Source organism: Sebastes fasciatus, chromosome 7 (assembly GCF_043250625.1).
Source record: "Sebastes fasciatus isolate fSebFas1 chromosome 7, fSebFas1.pri, whole genome shotgun sequence".
Lineage (NCBI taxonomy): Eukaryota > Metazoa > Chordata > Actinopteri > Perciformes > Sebastidae > Sebastes > Sebastes fasciatus.
In genome coordinates this window covers 18903703-18928308 of record NC_133801.1, presented here as the reverse complement: position 1 = coordinate 18928308, position 24606 = coordinate 18903703, and the positions used below count along the sequence as shown (strand labels likewise).

The 24606-nt window shown below is 38.5% G+C and overlaps 1 protein-coding gene across 2 annotated transcripts in view; it reads right to left on the bottom strand.

Annotated features, from left to right (window-relative positions):
* The window catches only part of drd2a (dopamine receptor D2a), a 47306-nt gene that overhangs the window by 9981 nt on the left and 12719 nt on the right, over positions 1-24606 (bottom strand). For both annotated transcript variants that reach the window (XM_074642032.1, XM_074642031.1), the window contains exons 2-3: positions 13344-13654; positions 4488-4597 (exon numbers count right to left, since the gene is read on the bottom strand). In XM_074642032.1, coding sequence (XP_074498133.1) covers positions 4488-4597; positions 13344-13622 — 389 coding nt within the window. In that variant the 5' untranslated portion in view covers positions 13623-13654. The remainder of the gene's footprint in view (positions 1-4487; positions 4598-13343; positions 13655-24606) is intronic.

Genomic DNA, 24606 nt, shown 5'->3' with positions numbered 1-24606 from the left:
AAACTCTCACGACTCCAAACCAATTTCTTCAGGATTATCATAATCATATTTTATGTCACATTAATGGGATTATTATGGAGAGCTGAAAGTTTATGTAATTATGTTAACAGTTTAAACAGACATTAGTTGTTCTCATGGTATTTGGAGTAGTGTACTGGTTGTAAACGCACTCAAATATAACTGCATTGACAAAAATTACAGAATTTTTTTTTTGCCTTACTACATGTCACTAAAGTTGAAGGCTAACTGCTCTGACATGATTGATTTGTAAAATATTTCATGGCACATAAGGACTTAAGACTGAGAGCATCATGATGGGGAAGTGTTTTGTGGTTCAATTTAAAACCAGTCTGCCTTTTGGCAACATCATTTCAGTTCTGTTAAATCACATTTGGCATGTGTATATTCATATCACCTCCTACGCAAAAGCCGTTTTGTCTCATGCCCATAGTCTTCTGCTTTTAAAGAGGATGCGAGTAGCTGATTTGATTGGCCAACGCCTACTGCTGTTAAAGTGCTCATCCTTTAAACATTAGAGTAACTAACAAACCTCTTTTCTGTCCTGTGGTCACAAAGTTTCAAAAGTAAGTTGTCGACAAATTCACATTGGTGAATAAGAAAAATAGCGAAGAAACAATCCTTTGATGTATAAATTGTAGGGCTGTCAACATTAACGCGATAATAACGGGTTAACGCAAAATCGGTTTAACACCACTAATTTCTTTGACACATTAACGCAATTGATCTTTCGGAAGTTGTAGTGGGCTCAGTTTTAAAGCTGAAGATACCGGTATCACATGGAACTACAAAAACCTAAGGAATCTAACCATGTCATACTAGCTTTTCGCTAAATAACGCTCCAAACTTGTGCCACATTTTGGCGGGAAAAAACTGTCATGGCCATTTTCAAAGGGGTCCCTTGACCTGTGACTTCAAGATATGTGAATGAAAATGGGTTCTATGGGTACCCACGAGTCTCCCCTTTACAGACATGCCCACTTTATGATAATCACATGCAGTTTGGGGCAAGTCATAGTCAAGTCAGCAAACTGACACACTGACAGCTGTTGTTGCCTGTTGGGCTGTAGTTTGCCATGTTATAATTTGAGCATATTTTTTTATGCTAAATGCAGTACCTGTGAGGGTTTCTGGACAATATTTGTCATTGTTTTGTGTTGTTAATTAATTTCCAATAATAAATATATACATATATTTGCATAAAGCAAGGATGTTTGCCCATTCCCATGTTGATAAGAGTATTAAGTACTTGACAGATCTCCCTTTAAAGGTACATTTTGAGGCGCCTGGGTTAGCTCAGTTGGTAGAGCGGGCGTCCATGTATTAAGGCTTGGTCCTGACCGCGGCGGCCCGGGTTCGAATCTGGCCTGTGGCCCTTCCCGCATCCACTCTCTCTCTCCCCCCTTTCAAGACTCTATCCACTGTCCTGTCATAAAAATGGAAAAATGCCCCCAAAAAAATAACTTTAAAAAAAAGGTACATTTTGAACGGATCAAATATGTGTGATTAATTTGCAATTAGCTATGGACAATCATGCAATTAATCGCAATTAAATATTTTAATTGATTGACAGCCCTAATAAATTGTTGAGCTGTTGAACTGATAAAAAGAAAACAACATTTTCACTGACTCTTATCCAAACTTTTACAAAACAGCATCATACAGGTGGACGCAGAAATTCACTCAAGCCAGGGAAAAGAGATTTTTGATACCGTCACACTCATCCTTCCAGCGATTCACAGTAAGCAGGCACAAGTCACATAAATAAAATCTAAATGTTAATTTTGATGCTATTCCTCTCTGCTTGTAACATTTAATTTCAAATACACGAAAACAATGATCTACCATGAGATTATTCAGAATAGCTTTTAATAAGCTTTTCTCCACATATGCGAGACCTTTGCATTCTAATTCACTCACTGCAGTAAGAATGGATATTGTGTCTGGGTGTGACCATTTATTTTATGTATGGATTTAAAATGAGAAATGCAGCCAAACAGAAAATCCTGTAACATTAAACTTGACAGAATTATATAAAATGACAATATGGGAAATATTGTGTGTTGTTGGTATTCTTCAGATGTCATGTGGAGAAAAACCAAGCTCTCACACTTTCAAATCATATTCTGGTTGTGAACATTACATGATTACTTCCTACAGTTCTTTATTGAAAGCCTGAGCGTTGTGCTTCCTTCAGCAGTTTGTGATCCACTTTAATAGTCTGTCATCATATAATGAGTCATCATGCCAGTTACACAACTAAATAAGTCAATTTATTTTTGGACAAGGCCTTCAAGAATGCAGGTTGAGGAGGTCTTGTGTCAAAACAGGTGCTGTCATGAACTGGTGTTTTAAATAAAACCCTATTTGTGTATTTAACTATCCCTGCTTTAATGAATATCTTTATGTAAATCACATATGACGAACTCACGGAGAATGATCACTCAACTCTTCAGTTCCCTGTTTTGATTTACTATCAGCGCTCTCACGGCTTTGCTTTCAGCAGCAGCAGAAAAGCTCTAACAAACCACTTTACTCTACCTCAGCACCAAACAGCAGACAGACACAGTTAGCAAGTTGCTGGTGAACATAGTGGAGCATTTAACAGCTTAAGAGCCAGATATTTCCCTCAGGAGTTTGTAGAGACCAAGAACACAGAGCTAAAAGGAGAGTACATTTTGGTGGAGAGTGGATGTTGCTCCATATCGGGTCAATGTATAAATAAGATACTGTTTGCTAAATTCAACATATCAACCTAAAAGATGCTAATTTGTCAGCACTGTGTTTTCAGCGCTTTTCTGCTGCCCCCAAATGACAAAAAAAATCAGTTAATGAAGGTTTGCATACAAATATTTTCTTAAATCTAACAATTGTTTCCATCAGAGGTGAAGTGAGTTGCAGTGCACTCAGGGCCTTTATACATATTTATTTTCTCTCATTATTAAAGAGTAACTTGACACCAGTCTGAAAAGTGGTGGTTCATTGCCCTCACCAGTGGAAACCTTAAAGTCTGCCAGTCGGACCATAAGCATCATCACCGATGGATGTGGGTGTGGTCAGACGCGCAGTGTCAGAGGTGTGCTCTGTTGCCCTCATAACCACAGCCAACAGTGATGTCACAGTGTACTGACCCCACCCTGGAGGACAGTTCTACATCACTGCAGCAAGTTAAACCACTGGAGATCAGAAAAACTAGATTTTCACCTGTTGGTAATTTAATGTTAGTCATTATATTAACTTTTACAAAACTGATGCTTTTTCTACAGATGTACTTTTTCCATTTTCAAATTCAAATGCTTTTTTTTTTTTCAGATAAGCCAAAAGTTATATGATACAGTGGAAACTGCTTATAGTGATCACATCTGTCCAGGTCAAATTGATCACTATAGGCCAATGATTATAACGAAATATATATATATTACAATTTTTGTGTTTTTTTTCTCATGCAGATGACCATGTAATTGACATTTGTATAGCCTATTTATCACATAAATGCAAAGTAATAAAACTGACCGCTTAGCTATTTACTGGCTCACTGCCAATTCTCCTGTCTTTTCCCTCACTGAGGGTGAGGCATTGCCGTTTTTGGCCGGCTCTGCAGCGAGAGCGTGCATGCAGAATGGAGGCCCTTTGCCTGGGCTCCTCGCTCACTCACTCACTCGGTAGCGGCATGGAGGGAGGCGGGGTCCCCATCTGCATGTGTGCCACAGAGCCGGTTGAGGATCGGCAAAGTTTCACTTTGTGGGGTTACATGACCAAGCATTATCAATCCACTTAACGAGGGCGGCTTCAACCACAGTTGATTTCCCCGTTCACATTTGTTTTTTATTCAGAGAAAATGACTCTTTTTCCCGTAATGACATCAATGCGCATGCAGCATCAGGTATCCAGCCGTAAAGTAGACAGGCCACAAGGCAGAGTATCAACGGAGAAAATTACTTAAACAGTATTTGTATAGGAATGATTTTGTCCCCAGCTTTTTGATCCATATAAACGGTTGATCACTGTAACCTTGATCACTATAAAAGTGAAAACAGTGAATTTAAAATGTATTATATGCTGTTATTACTGCATATGTTGTTTGTGGAGTCTTATTTTTTTGTTAGCCCGATGTAATATTCTATATTGGGCGCCTTATTGTATTTCCTTTTGTTAATGTTTTCCTCAGTGGTACTCAACATTTTAGTTATACACCTCCCTCCATAAGGATGGCCTTTGACATTATGCACACTTTTTAAAGAAAATGCTCTAATTTGAGATGTTCACATTTATAACTCATAACATCTGGTGGCCAGTAATTAGGACAGGTATGCACTTCACGATAAATATACATGAAATAAAGGTGTTGTGTTTGGTGTGATATAAAAGCATTTAGTCTTTAGACATGTGGGAGATGGTCATGCACTTAAAGATTTCCATTGGAAATCCATGCAGACAGCCCTAAACAATCTGTGCGGTTGCAGACTCACCGATCAATGCTGATGGCACAGAGATTGAGGATGCTGGCTGTACACATCATCACATCCAGAGTGACGAAGATGTCACAGTGGATCTTGCTAAAGCGCCACTCTCCCACTACCTAGAAGAGAAAAACAGCAAGAAATTGGCAGTTTACAGGAACAGTCAACAGAACAAAGCCGCTGCACTTCAGCAGAAATTATGTCTATTACTTCTCCAACAAAGAGAAATCTTTATTTTTCATTTTTTCATTACTTCCATACCGGTAACAGAAGGAGAGAGGGAAGAGAGAGCAAAACTGAATCATAGGAGGAAAGAATGAATGAGTTGCGAGTGGTGTCTGATGGGAAACAGATTGAGCAGGCGTGAGCCTTCTCATTTGAAATGATAATTTGCAGGTGGAAAACAGCTGTCATATACATTTTACCGCACACACCGAATCCAAATAGTCTGTTATATTCATGTCATCCAACAAATTACACCTGACATGGTGGAAATTGACAGAATATCGAATTTGATTGTTCAATGAATTTATGAATGTAGTCAAACACTATAGATTATAGAAAAACTAGCACTCTCAGTGTTAGTGAGATAATTATCATTTAACATGCATCCTGGTATGCAGCCAATGATCGAAAACCAATTTGTATTCATAACTCGGTTGCTCTCTGGTCAAACCCCAAGACAAAAGCAGCATCATCACAAGTGATGCTCTGACAGGTCTGAGCCGTCCGATGCCACCCACCTTGCCTGACACTACATCCTACCTGCTTCCTCCCACGGCTCTGAAAAGGCCAAGAGAGATGAGTGTGTCGGGGGGCAACTCCTACCTCTCTGCGGCAGATTAATCTTGGTCCCTAGGCCATGTCTTCATAAAATTAAATGGCAACTTAAAGAGCTGTAAGTTGTTGCTGGTGTCTACAACACTAGCGGTGATTGCAGAATGATCTGACAGCCTAATGAGCGCCCTTCTCCCTGTCACCACCTCTCCTCTCTTGTCTTCTTTTTTTGCATTTTCCAACCTTTTGCTCCAGACAGTCTTCTTAGTATCCTCTGTTTCTCTCCATCCCTACCATCACACAATTTATTGTTCTTGAATTATGACAATCCACAGGTTGCTCCTCACCAGCTCCACCAACACAATTGTCCTTTTTTACATCCTCATCAGTGCTGCAGCCCATAACAAATTTAAGAGCCTCAGAATAACTGAAAACCATTACAGGCCCTCATGACTGCAACACCGATCTATTCCTATCAGTATGGGGAAACATATTCAGTGGATATTATTAAACTGATTGTCTCAGGCAATGAAATCAAAACAAATATACGCTAAAAGAATATAATTATTATTAAATGTTGACTGTGGGATATACGCATTTTTGCAATTTTGTCTTTGCTATTTCAACACCCAACAGACCCACTTCTCCAACTTAATTCATACAGTAACTTCACACTGTGCATAGCAAATCATAATTCAGAATGTATCAGCATTCTGATTTAATTTGCAAAGGTAAGGTGTTGGGAAATTGAAAATGCAATAATGGGTGATGGGGAACTGAGAAAGTGGTTAGAAAGTGCAATTTCAGACGTCACTTAAAATCAGGGGGAAATGAAACTGACGCACCTTGCTCTTTCATTGAAAACCTGGCGGTCTTTATGGCATGCATAATAATAACAACAAACTTTATGAATATAGGCCTATTCCTGACAGAAATGCCTAGGTGCATGCATAAAAACAACTTATTAAGAACAGCAAAGACGAAGTGGACGGCTCAAACAGCAGTTAAAAAGCACATAGCATACATTATTTGCACATACAGTATTACATGTCAAATGATAAATACTACTCATCTTTTATCTCTGTTTCACAATTTTGGATTCCTTACTGACAAGAAGGAATAATCATATAATATTCATCTACAAACCTCTGATTACCCATATGGGTACACACTAATCTTGGTTTAGTGTATTATGCACCTTTTTAATAAAACTATAAACTGCACTTAAGCTGGATTTTTTTTATTTCCTTTGGAAATTAAAAGTTTTACCAAGTGATGTATTAAAGCCTCTTGTAATTGCTTTGTCTGGCTTTAAATGTGTTGTTCTTTTACGCAAGTGTTATGGTTGTTTGTCTCTCTTTATTTTAATGAGGCTACCTTAAAATACTTAGAATTACTGTATGAGCATAAGACATTTACAAATTATATTTTAAATACAATAATTAACCCCTAGCCAATAGGGGGGGAAAAATGCCTAAATATCATACCCAGAATGAATCAGGACTAGCTCCTCAACAATAAAACTTAAATACATATATCTGGTCTCCTTTGAAAGGTAAGAAGCTGATGGATATGAATCCATTATAATTAAACCTATTTATATTACCATTCCAGAGTAAATGGAAATGCAATAAAGGAAAGCAAGGAAAGTAAAATTGCTCTGTGCTGGCTGTGCCATTGTTGTCCTATATGGGGAGAGTGGTGCCGCCTGCGTTATCCTTGGAGTGGTGCATCATTTGAAATTGCCACTGAGTGCTGCGCTCAAAGTTCAAATTATTTCAACTTTGACCTTGGTTGCCGCTGACCAAATGAGAAGCTCAACCAATGAGATAACAGCTGCAACTGTTGTTGTTGCCTAGAAACATTGAATGGCGTTCCTTGATTAGATAGATGGCATATTATACCTGCGCCGTGCTTCGCCTCTGCAAGGCTCTGCGCCCTACCTCAGTGATTGAAGAGCAAATTCCTTATCATGTGAAGGCAGCGTAAGGCTCACTCTGACTTCCCATCAGCCCAAACTTTACTGTAGAACTGTATGCAACTAAAATCTGCCATTTTTGGCGAAAATAACCCATGCCTTGGTGAAATATTGTGGGAAGACATATCACTTTGTCACTATGAATGTTAAGTTTGACAGCTTTGTTTTCCGGGTTAGTAGCAAACACTGTGTTTTGCATCATGATGATTTAGAAAGCTTAGAATTTCTAGTTTCCAGCAAAACCAAAGATGTTATTATCCTGGATCTCTTGAATACAACTTGCTCTTATATTTACGAAGGATATATTTGTACAACTTTATTGTTATTCGTAATAAGACATAATTAATAATAATAAAAGGACAACATGCAGTTACAGATTCTGAAAGCTGAACACCTCGTGTTTTTGACCTCAAACAACATGTATATCTATAAATAGACCATCTTCCGTGACAACTTTTTGCAAATATGCTACGGGGTGGACCCAGTACCGGGTCCGTCAGGCTCAACAGGTTTGACATTTCTTCATGTTGAACAACATCATTTGCTGGTCTTGCCTGTCCAAAGGTGAATGACTTAAGTTTGGCATAAAATTCCACTATTCAAAAAAACAACAGCGTATTTTAATTCACCTTGATATTTAAACAAGCTCTGAACCTCAAGCCATGCATGAAGTTCCCTCCATATGCTCTCTAAATCAGTCACACTTGACAGAAGGCGAAAAACTGTGGTAATTAATGCTAATTCAGCATTTAATAATAAAGGGCAAGTTGAATGCCCTGTCCACACTCTGTGACTAAGCTCTCACTAAAGTTCATGCTGATACATTATTAACATAAGAAACTTAGTCACGGCAACGGTCAGTGACACTAGAATTAAGAAAATAAAATGTCTGCACATAGATGAAGAAGAGAAAGGAGTGTATGCGGTGGGATGGCAGGTTGTTATGTGTAATAAAGAACAGACATACAAAAAACCCACAATAGTGTTACCAAAAACTGAAGTGTTTGTTGTCATTGTTTGAAGATGTATGAAGCATGTTCTGAAGAATATGAAATTAATAAATAAAAAACTCCCAGACAAAGCTGTTGTGAGCGTCCAACAACATATTTCTCTTCCCCTTTCACAACACAAATGTAAATCTAGAGATTATAAATCATATCTTATTTGCAAGGATTTATACCAGTCCAACTGCAACCGTCTCAGTTTCTTACTTCACATTACAGCAGGTGGCCTGAAACACCAAAATTAGATGAGCATCCCACTGCTAACACATGCTGGATAATCCATTTTGACTTTGACAAACAGCCAGGTTTTAGTTCTCATTATATTAATCTGAGGAGGATTTCACTCAAATTGGTGTTATAAGAGTGTATAGACAAAGTGTCTGTAAAACAAATAAGACAGGATGAAGTTTGTCTTGTCTATGTTGGAAACTTAACAGTTCTAAGCCTAAATTAAATAATAATCATGGCGGTCTTTGATCTAGATTTGAATTCCTGCAGCTCACATAAATAATTTTGTAACAAAATTTGCAATTTAAATTTACCCATCAGATAAATAAATTAACAAGAATAGCAACAAGCCTATACTGTAGATCAGACAGACCTCACAAGTATCAAGTTTAAATGATCTCAAGGATTATCCAACAGAACACGTTAGAAACGCCAGATTGATCAAAGTCTAATGACAAATCATGTCAGAGGGAAAAATTCAAAAATTTTCAAAGCACATGCTGTCTTTTTTTCTTAATCTCTTCCACTCCATCTCTTTTTACAAAGGACCCATTTTTGTCTTTTTTTTAACGTGGTACAGGGGGTCTTTAGGGGGAGATAGCAGTCACATAGAAGTGGTGTAGATCATCTGAAAGCTGGGAACATGAAGATTAATATGAGATGCAGCTCAGCATTGCGTGTCAAGTTGTTCTAGTCATACATCTGTAATAAGCATTGTGTTTTGTTTAGGTGCCTATTCAAATGTTGAAAGGTTAGAGTGAGTAAGGGCTAAAAACATTATGATAGAAGTATATGATGGCCATTCCCATGCTCAATTATGTCTCATAAGTTGTTGCAGCTCTTTTTGGGGTTGATACCATTTGTTACACAGATTTGGTGCAAGTTTTATCCTTTTTGACCACTCGAGAATTGATAAAAAAAAATAGTCAATCCCTCCAAAATGCAACATTAAGACATCAAAACCTTGAGGAACACTATAGAAAAATCCACGCTGTGATATTGTTTAAAAAACTTTTGACATTTGGAGATTTCTGCATTTTCCAGCGATTGGATGGTAATTAATTCCGCCTTCTCTATAGCCTAACTTTGGAGCATTATTTAGGCTCCTTACCGACAAGCTAGCATGTTTGGTACAAATGGATTCCTTAGGTTTTCTAATATCTTATATGGCAACCTTCACTCTAGCACTAACTGAGCCTGCTACAGCCTCTGAAAGACAGTAAATTCGGCCGAGGATGCTGGCATCTGCAAAGAGTAGAAGAGGTTCTTAAAGGGGCACTGCACAGATTCTACAGATGACTGATAGTTTACTCGTCATTAGGAGTACTACTCAGCCTGTGAAAACAGTTGAATAATGTCATCTGTGGCTCTTGTGGGAGCTCTCTAAAGTCTGAGAACGACATTGTAATGATGTCATCCTAAAGACTAAAATTGTAGGATGAAAAGCCTGTGTTAAAAAAAAACTGGAGGCATGGAGCTTAAGGGATGTGAGTATTCACCAGGTAGGGAGAGCCAAATTAAATTATTTTATTGATTTGCATCCTGGGAAATGTAGGACTCTGGAGCTTGACACATATAAGGGACTCGCAATACTAAATCACAGGAGCACCCCTTTAATCCACAATGTTTGACGCTTGCTCTTGTCCTCATTATGAAGAAAGTGACAATAATGGGTTTCTCCGAAGATAAACAGAAAGGAGCAACAGAAACAAGAAAGCAGCTGACTATTGAATACACTTCCTTGTAACTTGAAGCTGTGTTTGCATGCCTCCAGTAATATCAAGTTACAGGAAACACAACTGTCAAACTTGTGTCCAAAAACATACTGTTACTTATATTCGATGAAAGCTTCAGAGTGGTTCCAGCGCTCACCACACTCAAAATGTGTTGTCAACTTGTGCAATTAAAACACTTTACACCATCAGACTCACTTTTCTGTCGTGTCATCACATTTATATTTTATGGAGAATGTTTTATGCTTCAATTTGGAGCTTTGATATGCGGCAAATTGCAATTAAAATCCCACGTTTCCGGAATACTTTAATGTAGGTTCCCGCCGTGTGGACACAGCTGCCCAGTGTTGCCAGATGGGAAATGCTAAACTGTCGCACTAGAGGATTAAAGTGATCAGATTTTATCGTACCCAAGTCATAACCACTGGAACAAATAAGCGTAATGTGTAATTTTACAAAATACGAATGTAAATTACTTTTTGACAAGCTTGCAAATCTACCCACATCACTTTTTTTTTTTAAAGCAAGCTGACAGGGAAGGGGGTATGTTGCCATCCGTTTGAACATTTTCGTGATAGCCTACTATTCTTCATGCAGTTGAGGCCATAAACTAAGCTAATTAAATAAGTAAGCGGGTTTACTGGTGCATTCAAAGCTATCTCTCATGCAAACTCTCTTCAGAAGAACGTTGAGCAGCCATGCTCGCGAGTCACTTTCATCAACATCATACCCTACACCAAGCGCGATTGGCTGGAAAGAGGTCACGTGACAAGAGATGCGTAAACACAGACGTGGGATCCATTTGGAAATGAATAAAGACTAAAACCAACTACTAATTGTAAGCATCATAAAATGGGCATTATTATCATACTATTGTCGTACATCTGGCAACACTGCAGCTGCCCACATCAGCAGAGAGAGAAAGTACATCTGATAAAAACAAACACATCATGCAGGTGGCATACTTTATGGATAAACAAGCTGATAATTGGTGCCAATGATCACAATTTTTTTTTCTTTATTGGTAAAAGCAAGGGAATATAATTTATAAAATTTGCCACTTGTAAAAATATAATATCCCTGTAGGATTACTGTTATAGAGTGATATGTTACCAGTCATTACCGTGCTGTATGTACAAACAAACATACATGGAGACAGGCAGAGACCATGACATCCTATGGATTTATACACTGTAATCTGATCAGAGTGATAACTCACTGAGAGGCACCGGAGGATTAGAGTCTCTGTAGTCTTAGTTTGCCTTTCTCTACATCAGACGGCATGACCTAAAGCCTGCTGATCAGAAATAACCCAGGGAGCGAGGAGATAAGACAGAAAAATGAGAAACAACCGAGAGATAGAGATGCTTTTCTGATAAAGAGCCCGCATCCTGCTTGCTATTGATTCAGTAGATTGGAGGTGATTTTATGGACCCGAGTCTCTGTTCTGTTTTAGGTTGCACTGGTTAGCAGACATTGATGTGTCATAACTGCTTTAAAAAACAAGTCTGCATGATCCCACACAGCAGCAGCGAATGCAGAATGATATATCCCAGAATTAGGACGAATTATTCATAAACATCTGACCTCTAAGCGCTCTGACATTTTGATGTTGTCAGTGTTGCTACATTACAGGCCTTTAACCACTGCAGGTCTGATATTTACAATGCTGATGTGAACATATCAGCCGTCACCCTTGTTTCACCTTGAGCCTTTGACCTGCTGATAACTGCGGGCGGCTTGCTCGGCTCAAACCTCTTTCACAAAGTATTTTACTGCCACCACATTTCATATAAATGCCTGCTGTATGCGTAATACGCTTTGCTATTTTTTAACGTTTTAATGCCAAACTGAATTCTGTCTTTAAAGCTGATCGGTATACATTTTTGTTATATTGGAGATACTATAGAAACAGGAATCTTAGTGCTGTACGCCAAAACAACAAACCACAAGAACAGTTTCTACCCATAGGCCATCAGACTGATGAACACTTAATCAGTCATACACTGTCAATAACCCTTTAACATGAAAATATCCGCTGCTGATGTTTTATATTAAAATTCTTAGTCTTTAATGCACATTTTTAGATTATAATTAGTAATTAATTTTAATGTAAATTTTTTGTAATATGTACATATAATCTGTCACTTTATGTACGTATTGTAATATGTACATACCTGTCACTGTAAATATAAATCCTACTCACTGTACATACAGTATATAGGCATCTCTATATGCACATGCTGTATATAATCATCCAGTCCATGTATATCTATCCGGTATTTATTTCTTTGCACTATTTGTATTGTTTACACAGCCGATTAGACTGTTGTCAGGCCATTAAATAGGCGTTATCAGTCGCTATGAGCACCATAGATGTGGGTTAGTAGTGGCCTACTACACCTACTAGTAGGTTTTATCATATATTCACATGGTAGATCACCGAAAGAAGGTATCAAAGAACGACCAACAATGTGTAGTTGTCTTTGTGTTCATAGTTATTTTAAGCCAAAACATGATGTTTTTTCCCTAAACTTAAATTTTTGCCAAAACCTAACTTTTTGTTGTTGTTGCTTAAACCTAAAGAAGTTACAGTTTTGTTGTCTAAACCTAAAGAAGCCTTTTTGTTTGTGTTCAAAACGTGACGTTTCATTCAGTTTTACATGTTGCTTTTAAGTTTCACTTTCACAACGTACATTAGTAGGTGAAGTAGGCCCCTATTGACCCACATCTATGGTGCTAATAGCGACTGATAATGCTTATTTAATGACCTGATAACAGTCCAATCGGGTGCTTTACAACTCCTGAACACTTGATTTGTATATAGACATTTTATTTTTATTTTTGTATTCCTTTATTCCGTTATTTCTATTCTGTGTAAGTCCAATGAGAGAGCTGTATACTGTAAAACCGGAGTCAAATTCCATATATGTATATACTTGACAAAATAAATGATTCTGAATCTTCTTGTAGATATTATACTGCAAGTCTGCAAATCCCTCTGTTTTGTTTTCAATGGGACAAGATAAACACAGAGGTGTACTGTAGCTATACAGATAGGGAGTGCATGTCAAGTTTGATTGATTACATACAAAGGCAGTATTTGTGTGTGTGTGTGTGTGTGTGTGTGTGTGCGTGTATATACCTCTAAGTAGACGACCCAGGGCATAACCAGCGTGGCCACCAGAAGGTCTGCGACCGCCAGGCTGACGATCAGGTAGTTGGTGGTGGTCTGCAGGGCCTTCTCCCTGGACACAGCAATGCACACCAGCACGTTGCCGAAGACGATGACGAAGATGAGCAGAGTGAGCAGCATGGCATAGTAGTTGTAAGGGTGCTTCTGCTCCTGATCCGTTTCATTGAAGCCCCATGTTCCATTATCATTGAAACTGTCATTGTAGGCATACTGGGTTAAGACATCCATTAGCTGTGAGTGACGAAGGCCAAGAACGGGCCCTGCAGAGAGAAAACAGCATTTCAATGTAGTTGTATTCATAAGAATGTTTGCAGTTTTATGAAGAAAACAAAAACTGTAACTTTTTGGGATAATCTGTATTCCTGCAGTAATTGCTATGCAGAAGCAATTTGTCTATTAATCTCTTAAACCCTGCTTCACCCAGTTATGGACGCATCTTTCTTGTAAATTATAGTGGAGATTTCAAATGTGTATTAAATGATGTAGAAGGCATTTACCATGTTTCAAAATGTTTTCAAAATCCAGACTTTAAAAAGTTAATTTAGGGACCTGGCAGAAATTCAGATGCCTGCTGCGGCTGCTGGCGAGTGACCTTATACGCAAAACTACTCCAAAGCCTGAAGTCTGCATTCACCAGAACATATTGTGATATTAAAGTTATGTATCTCCCCCAGTGCAGAGCGTTCTTTCTTTTACGACCACTAAACAGAATATTGATGTGGGTAAATGTGCTTTTCATTTCATTCTTTTTGTAAAGAAAGATGGTGTAGAAAAAGGGGTGATACTCAAAAGAGATTTTTTAAATTTAAAAAAAAAGGAACCCTGTGGACTTTTTCTTGTATACAAACAGTTGCGTATACAACCATTTTTTTTGCATCAAAACACACTGTTTGCATCCTTGAGGCCTAGCAAACACGCTGAATGCTTTTCCCTCTTCAAAAATTTTTCAACAAACTTTTCTTTTTTAATATTTTGTTTTGTTTCCCTCCAGGTTTTGTTTATATCTCATGCCAGTAGAGTATGAGGTACAAACAACATGGGGACATCTCATCAAATATTGCTCCATAGCTCTATTTGTGGTCAAAAACTCCACAGGGTCTCTTTTTTAAGAGAGGTGGTACTTTCTATCACCAACAGGTTTGTATTAAAAAACAGCAATTAGTGCTTCTGATGTGCCAGATTAAAAAAATAACACTTATAAACAAAAAGAGCAAATGAGGAGTGGAGCTGTCTTCCCTTGACAGGCAGATCACCATGACACCAGGAAACCCTCATTAGTGGTGTTAGCGGAAAAACACATCAGAGCTTTTGTTTTATCAAAGTGATGAGTGTCACCGCACATTCATTTACATCCATTTGAACTGACTAGAAACTCATGACTTTGAAACTGCAGTGAATATTCTTCAATTGTCATTGTACGACTTCATTATCAGACAGAAAAATATATTAAAAGAATGGGTATGTGCTTCGCCAATGTGTCACAAACCAGCCACAATGCACCATTATGCATCATTACTCTAAATGTGACAGACGGAGGAACACCTTGGTGCAGTTATTGTGACACGAGGTTGTGATTGCATAATGAAAGTTGACAAATTGACTGAGCTTCAGCTGCAATCATTCTGCATTTTGCTTTAAACATCATATATCCAGAAAGGTGTATGATTACAGCATGCGCATTCCAGGGTTTATTTTGATTGCATCATTTCTTTGTTGATTATAATGACTCTAATCTTCAGTGTTTATCGTAGTAGTAGATTCGACACCACATATCATCCTGCTCTCTGATTTACTATTGTACTGTGATGCTATGAAAATCACCGCTGCAAACTTAACGAAGCTGTCTCATCTTTTTAGAATATCGTCAAAAATACACACACATCCTATCTTACAAAACCCTTAGTAGTGCAGTTCCCTCATACCTGTCTAGATTAATGTTTATGTCAGCCTCCACTTTACCAGCTCCATTTTCACTCACTATAATTGGTTCTCCAGCCTTTCAGGCTGCTGCTGCTCCTGCTGACTAGAATCTACTTTACATCCTCATCTACATCTTACTCCTTTTATCGCTGCAACTAATTCCATTTCCACAACCCAACAATTATTTTCTCACCCTTGTAATTGTTTTAGTAGAATGTTTTTTTGGCTTTGTTGTAGTTGTTAGGTTAATACTGTTATCTGTCACTGTTCCCTCCTGCCTCTAGCCAAGGACATTACTGCAGAAATCTGAACAAAGTTAAAGAGTGAATCAAAATCACTTTATTCGCCAAATGTACACAGGAATTTGACTTGATGATACAGTGCAGTAAAAAACAATTACAGATAAAAAAAAAGGTTAAGTTAAAACAGATAAATACAATCATTATATAAACTTGAAAATGATAAAATGAATATGCTACATATACATACAGTCCTGGAAAATATGCACATATTGTACTGTCCATACGTGAATGAACGATATGTAAGGGATAATGTGCAGAGAGACAGTTATTGTTGTGAAATAGACCCCGTCACGCCCTGAAGGGGTTTATTTCACAACAATAACCTGCTAGCTGTACATTATCCCACTTACGACACGGCTACTTACTTAAGAAATCAATAATTTGATACCAAAACGGTCCGACATCAGAACTGCGGCCATAGCAACGGTCTGTTATACATAGCAACGATCTGCTATAAAGAAATAACAGACTGTAGAACGCCGTGATTGACCAATCAGAATCAAGTATTCAACAAAATGTAATCAAGACTATTAAGAGTTTTTTGGGATGCATTTTATGTCCAAAATGTGTCCGCACTAGGCCAAGAAGGTGACATGTACAACTTTAAGGACTTGTCTTGGTTTTGAACACTTTCAGTACATAAGTACATTTTATGTTTGGTGTCTCTCCCATGACTACCTTCACGATGGTAACCCTAGAGTTGAGAAAACCTGCAAAAAAAACACCTTTATTTAACCAGGTAAGTTTTGCAAATCGTGGGTTACCATCTAGACATAACCACGACATTTGGCTCTCGGTCAGGACTCTGACTACGCCGTTCTAAATTATCTTCAGTTAAGGCCCCTCTGTTGTAGACCTATACGTCTGTGTTTTGAGCCAGTTTCATTATGTTTAACCAAACTTTCAAAACACAAACAAATGACCGTTGAATTCGCATGTTTAAATGTTATGATTATTTCAAAATTCAATGATCTGCAAGTGGTTACAGGGGAAACAGAATCCAGGATGCTCCCTGCATTATGTTCCATGATTAAAGGATAAATTCCTTGTTTTCTAGTCAGTCTCAAAACAGCACTCACAAGCCCATATGGACATTCAAACAGCTTTTGGCCGCTATATTCATTCCTCCTCTCCAGTGAAGAGATTGCCTCCTAAATGTGATTCCAATGTAAAAGATTGGGGACCAAATCTAGTCCTTGTTCTGTGTAAAAATACATCCCTTAGTTCAGCCAAAGCTAATGAGTCTTCAGCAGACTGAGTCAGACAAATCAAGATGTTATCTCCCAAAGATAGCCTTTTAGTAGAACATTTTCAGTTTTCTATGTTACTATTCCTCAGCTCAGCAATGAAACAGCACTGTCTATGAGAACAGAGAGACTTTTGTACTACAAGGGATGTGCGGTTGGAAGATATCCTCATTATCTGGCTTGATCTCTTCACAGCCATGAAGAGGAGGAAGAATTACAGCAACAGAGAAAAGCGGTTTCAATCTAAATATACACATGTGAGTATGCATCAAGATGGACTTGAGTGTGAATGTATCCTTTAAGTCCTGGAGCTGCCATGCAGTGTTTTCTTATTGCTTTAATACATGATGTCTTTTATATCTACAGATTACAGTACCAAACGCATTATAGGGCATACATCCAGGTTATTTTTAGCCAACCTGACATGTGAAGCATGGTTTCAGGCTGTGTTTTTTTCTTCATGGTATCTCAACACAGTCTCAAGGCAGTTTGTGAAATAGTCACGAAATGTAATCTATTTGATTTGTGTACATGGACACCAATTTCACTTTTTTTTCTCGTGATGCTCAGCATGAGTTTCAACAACGTATTTTTGTGCAGTTATCCTACGAATGTCTAGCAACAAGTGATGCACGTGTCAATTTCCACTCCAGTCTTTTCAAAATTAAACTGCTTCGATAGGATTAGGAAAATATCAACTTTGTTAAGCTTAGGCAACAAAACTACTTAGTTAGGTTAAGGAAAATATTATGGTTTGGGTTGAAATAACTCTGGAAGTGCGGTAACTTGACTTCTGGTTACACACGGGACACAAACGGCGCTCTCCTGGGCGAAAGTCTGGAGTTTTTTTAACCACCTATCCACCCCAACCTCCTCCCTACACAGCGTTTCTCGCTCTTTATACTGGATTACATAAGAATTGACTTCATGCTGACCATCACAAAAAAAATTATGATGATAATAAAAATAAATCTATGTACACAAATCAATACATACACCGATACTGCTGTGTGACTGGACCGGGTATCCTTAATGAACAACATCTTTTTTTCTTTTTTAATTTGTAGATTTTTGAAAACACTCCGTCCTACAGCTTTCTGTCACCTCTTTGAGATTAAAGGTTATTATAGTTATTAGTATTATATTCCATTTCTGCCAATAAATCCCCCTTAATGTTAAACACTGTTCCTCTAATAAGGAACTCTTGAACTGAGTTTTGCAGAAACACTGATTTGTTTTTCCTTTGTTATATTCTTATTAACTGTTGACTTGTGAAAGTCATATTCTTTAAAGATGCCTTTGTGCCCTTATATGAGCACACAGTGTTTCTTATTCAGAAGTCCTTGAAGATCTCTGTTGATTTTGAAGGACCTCAAAGATTTTCAGAACACGTTGCACTTGCGAAGGACAAGCTCTCTTAGCAATTCGTGAATTTTATAATGGGGTCGGGTACATCTAACCTACACTACATCTGAATGTCAGTGCACTGATTAGATTACCTTAAACTTTCACAAAGGTTTGAACCCTCGTTCTAGCCTCGACTGTGAATGTTAAGACCGGAAAAAGTTATTATTTTTTAGTTCAGATCGTCATTACAGAGCAGAGACACGCAAGAGTGGCTACAGTACAACAGACTGACGGACACAACTAGATACATACGGTACGCTACAACACCAAAGACATCCTGCATTTTGGAGCCCAGTAGACAGCTATATTAACAAGAAACGTTACCAGCGGAGGGCAGAGGAAAGCCTCAGTGCTGGCAGAAGACGGATTTAGAGAGAAGAAAGAGAGGGAGTGGGTGAGGGAGGAGTGCTCCTGTTAGGATGTGTAAGCATTGCTCAGGGGCACCAGTCTCTGTGTGTACCCTGCAGATGCCCTGTGCTGTCTAATCTTATCTATTTGCCCGCTCTACTTCCTTACTTACAGTACGTGAGACTATTCTCACTGCTGGCCTGATAGCTGCTGCTTGCTTAAAAAACAGAAACCTCTGCTTTCTCTCCCTGATGCCTTCAATACCTTCTATTCTTTAAATGATTCCTCTGTGGCCTTCACCTGATTATGATAATAATCAGGTCCTCCTCCACAGATAAGTCAGAGGTCAGTGCCCCCAAACAGATTCAGTGTCTTGCACAAGGAATCTTCAACATGAGTGGATACCTGCCGAATGCTAAAACATGAACCAGCGTGCCTTATTAAAATGTGGTGTCACTATTTTCTAATAGGCAACCACACGTTTGAGCATAGGGACTAACATTAACCCAGATCCCTCCCACCTTTGCACAGGCACCTACCGTCTAGTAGGAGCTGCTAATGCTAATCCCACACCGCCTTGCCACTCACAAACACTGTCGGTTGTAATAGCTGAGGGCACCTGGCCAAGCCAGCGGCTCTGCACTGAAGGATTAAACACAAGTCTCTGCGGGTATGCGATTTTTTCCTTTGTAACCTGAGCACCCCATGAATAACTTTTTTCCCCCCCTTTCAATAAAGAAAGCACGCCACCCGCTTCCCCGGGGGCTGCAATGTGTTATTTACAATGCTTATGCAAATGTACATAAATGATTTGGTCCGACCCAATTGATTGCTAAGCCAGCCTGTGTTTGTGACAAATCCCACAGTGCTATTCTTGTGACTTGATAAAGCAAATGTGTCACGTGGTGAGGAAAGTAAGCGTTGAATCAGCAATCCCATTCTCTCCCATTGAGCAAGAAATATGTACAACACATGGTTCTTTCAGGGAGAACGATTGTGTTCAGTCCCACTCTTTAGAAACAATCAGATGTCCTTAGGCGGAGATAAAGAAGCTCGGCCACACAATCGTGAAATAACGAAGAAAAATCTATCTCAACACTTTGATGATTTTCTTATAATGTATCTTGAGAAGGGAAAGTATGTGTGGTTAAGTTCTATTAGACTTACAAATGTCCTTCAACTTAGTCAAGGTTTAAAGCCCGTTTCTCCCAAAACAAGGAACCTTTTGGGGAGCTCATTGTGTTTTGACCGCAGGGACCAGGGTCTAAATTAAGTTCCAGGGCCTTTTTACCCCCCAAAAAGGCCCTGGTCTGACTGATTTGACACGTTGATGCGTGACATCTCCTCTTTTCACCCTCCTTGCATAAAACAAGGAAGTACTCTAGTATCGCTTTAGGTCCATTTTAGGATAAGGGGAGAGCAGTTACCTTTGTCTGATCAAATTAAAAGTAAAGTTAGACTTTGCTGTCGACATTTTTCTTTTGAAAAGAGCGGAAGGATAGAGGCTGGTTGATACCGTCGAGAGAACCTGCAAGGTTTGGTTTCTTGAGTAGAGGTTTAACCAAAGCTGTTTCAAAGCTAATGGGGACAGTGCCAGATGTAAGTGATAAACACTATTCAGCATTGTAGGTCCCAAAGAGCCAGAGATCTTTAAAAAGTTTAGCTGGTAGGGAGTCAAGAAAGCCGGTGGTTGGTTTAGAAGCTGGCAGAAGAGAAGAGAGATAATCTCAAGTCTCTGTTCTTACAAATTTTGAGACCATCTGGGATTCAACAATACTGCACTAATGATTTTGCAGAAGTATCTGGAGATGTCATATCTAATCTCATCTAGGGGTCTATTTTTTTTGCAGAAATCTAAAAACTCTGAGCTGTAAGGGACAGAACACGCTTGTAATTCAACACAAACTTGTGCCATGAGGTAGTAAACTTAACGCAATTGGTGCTCCACTCTCCTGCAGCCTTGTTTAAAATCATGGTGCAGATATTTTTGACCATTTTGTTGTGGTAGAAAAAGGTGCGATTTAATCGAGGAGACTCAAAAGGACAGTGTCTACTGTAAGTCACTGGGACAATTTTAAACGGGGCCTTTCGCTGCAGTGAAAGGATCAAAGATAATTGCTCACCCAGTACAGTTAAAGTTGACGCACAAACAGGGTGAGTGATAAGTACATTAAGGCCAGGCTAGTGTCACTTTAAATTTAATAAGAAAGTGACCACAGATGTGACAGGGGAGACAGCCAGAGCAGAAACCAATATCCCACGTGATAGAATCAAGTCGAGGCTGTTACCTCTGCAGTGAGAAGGTTCATACACAAACCGAATGACACCAAAAGAATCAAGAAGTGCCAGAAATGCTTTGGGCTTATTCAGGTCAATATCAGACTCGCATAGCCAGACCTATCTCCACAGGGCTGTGTCAGCGCTAAAGAAAGGTCTGGCTCCACACATTATCATCCAGCTCTGGGGAAAAACCGCTCCGGCTTGTTTGTATTTTTTTTTTAAACGAATCACAGTCTACTAAAAACAAAACAATGAGCTCAAATCTCCGTTTTGCACATTGCATGTGTTTTGGCACGTGTGCAAAAGAGTAAATACAATTTGCACAATAACCACTTACACATCTTGCTGATCAAAACTGATGAGTTGATTCTCAGTGAAACCGTCGTTTCATCGTTTGGGCCATCACATGCAAAATGATCCATTCAATTATCGAAATCTGTCAGACTACATGTATATTCCATAAATATCTATGGCATGGTGTTTTGTACTGTGAGGAGGTACAAATAGTTTTTTACTGAACTATCGCAGGTTTTTTCATTGTTGCAGTGTTTTTTTGTTTTTTGGCATGGATGTCATTTTGTGGGAAATTTTCTGTTCACTGTATATGACTTTACATGAAAGCTCAAAGGGGAATTTTCTGTTTATAATACATGATGTAACACATGTTTCTGTGTACACAGTATTGTATTTTCCCAGTAAACTTTTAACTGCTGTTGAAAACATGGAGGGTAAACATCTCAGTGTGATACACAACAGCATTCAGCTGGACAGTCTGGTATAGTACAGTAAGTATCAACAAAACAGAGATTTGTATAATAGAAATATATAATGTAATATATTATTAACGTTGACTGCCATGGTGAAAAAACATCTCAACATTTTGAGCAGTACGGCTCACATGATGACAAATCATTTTTCTAATTTTTGGCCAACTTACTGACACAATAACTAGGTTTAGAAGCATGAATGAAGTGTTTTGGGTGAGTTACTACCTCTTGCAGACATGCAATAGAGTTGTGATGTCCCATCAAACAGTTGTGACAATTGCACTTACAGTTTAGAGAAAGTTAAGACTGTTTCAAAAAATGAGCTAAAGTGATTGAGTAAAACTGTAATACCAGGTGTGAAGTTAATCATATCTAGATACAATCTGGATAGAAGATGCAGTTTAATTCAAGGTGTAAAGAAGGTCATACCACACTTAGGTAGGACTGTGTCTGTCTTGATCAAAGACCAGGCTATGTCAGGACATAAAGATTTGAGGGAAATCAGTAATATCCTCTAATGATTATTTAAAAGCCGTGTGTGCTTGAAGATTTTGAGCAAAGAACACGCCTGAAATAGATACCTGGCCAGGAGAGCTAAATTCTTGGACAGAGGATGTCTGATGAGCATTTGGCCTTGTGCCCAGTCTGGAGTCATTCTGTCTGTGTGATTAGTTCATGGCGCTGGGCCAACACTAAAGGCGTGAAACAGAAACTTTAAGTAACACAAAGCAAACTGAGTAGACGTGAACTACAGCTTCTTTTTAAAGAATATACAGTTATAGAAAAAAAAAATACTTTTCCCAACTACTTTAAGAGGGTAGATGAAGTTGACAGAATGCCAGAGTTAGTGAAGCAAACCAGAACATATAAGACCACGATGAGTAATCTTTCTTGTGTGTGCCAGCGCAATGGAGCGAAATAAACTGCCTGATGTAATTACAGAGGTGCCAAATCTGGTCTTGAAGGCAAACCGCTCAATAACGTTTCTAAATAAAGTGATACATATTTTACTTCACAGTATGTGACATCATTTTATATTTAATTTATCTTGTTGATATTAATAAAAAAGGTTTACTGTCTCACAGCACAAATTGACCTTTCAGTATCTGCAGAGGTTCGTGTTGCTGATCAATACCAGTTTCTCTGTCATTTTTTTTCTCAGTGCTGCGATTTCCTGCTTTGAAAACACACCTTTCACTCTATGCTTTCTGCTTTCGAACAAACACGCACTTTACGATTCTCTAACAAAGAAGACGGGGCTAAAAACAAGGGAATGGTGTCACAACACATTATTTTTTGTAGTCTATTATGGTATATTATTCTTTGAAGCTCCCCAGTAATTAGCCATCATTCTCACTGCTTTTGTGAAAATGTGACTCCTAAAATTCGTGTCTATTGTTTTAGTCAGGACTATTTGGGGCCATAGTTAGCAGCGCCAGACACCTGTCAGTGGTGTTGCAATCCTCCGCTATCCGCTCAGCTCAGACGCTGCCGACTGTCATGTGGAGTGTAAATAAGAACAGCAGTCAATAAGCTGCTGGTAGGAAAAACTCACACTCACACACACATGGATACATAAAATGACCAAGATGCAACTGGGAGCCTTAACTTCAAAGCGGAGTTTACAATCGCAGATTGAAGGAGCCCAGTGGGTGTTCTCCACGTCCTATTAAACAAACCTAGCAGCCAGCACAGTAAACAAAGTGTGAAAGCAATGCTAAAAATGTATCAAATGGACTATTCTAGCTGAAATTATGTGAAAATTGTTGCACCGGTTACATCAGTTATTTGATGTGTAATACAATTGTGAGTGTGAGCTTTTTATTATTGTTTTGGCTTCAACTGTTGGACCTTTTTCAGGGAGTGTGTGGGAGAGTAGTGCTACCAGTAAACTGCAGAACTGTAAAGTCATAAAATGTGAAACACAATGTGACATAACACAATGCATCCATCTTCAATAACTTTGTTCACCAACATACATATACAAATTTAAGGGCATGTGGAAAAGCACAAATACATGCACTGATTAAACATTATACAGCTAATGTTTGTATCCGTGCAAGGAGTATGATACATACTGTAATGTGTTTACACTTCATTTCAACATCCACTTCAAACACCACAATTGTATCTATTAGTTTTGGTTCTTAGTCTAATTGACAGAATGATAGAAAGGTCGAAGATTCACGCTCAGAAAAAAACATGACTGCAGCCCAGACTCTTTTCTTGTGATACAGTATAGCAGAGTCGCAAAACACCCAGCTGTAATAAAAGGCCATGAGAATATTTAGAATGATGGACTTGCAAGTTTGTGGTCATAAAAAAAAGGCATCCTGTTCTACAAGCACTCTTAATACGTGTGCAGATAAACTGTCTGAAGCAGCAGCTACAGGAAATAACTAATGCCCTTTTATAGACTTTATTGTTCAAACTATCAATACTGGGGAGCTGTGCATGATAGTTTTGGAAAGTACACTTTGGGTAGATGATAAAAACTAGAAGATAAAGTGCAGGAGATACAAAATGTGTTAATGCTTTTGTGGCTGTGACAGGAACACTTGGATGTTTTTAGAAATTATGTTTGCTGTCTTACTTTGTTAGATTAAAAGATTTATCAACTTTATTAGTGTGTGTAGTACAGATAGATATAGACATCCAAGGCATGTCTACCCAAGCTTAGCTACTAGGAGCAGGGTAAATTGTTAAAGTCAACACATTATATTGACTCTGGGATAGACTTACTGTAGAAAGCAAGATGTATAATAAACCGCTATGACTTGATAATTCAGCAAAATCAGAAGCTGCAGAACAAATAAGTGTACCTTAATTTGAGGAATAGATTAAACTAGGACTACATTCCAAATCACTCTTTTTACTTTTAGTGCAAACTGCAGCTGCCCTGACAGAGTACGTACTGCTGCACACAGGACATACTACTTGG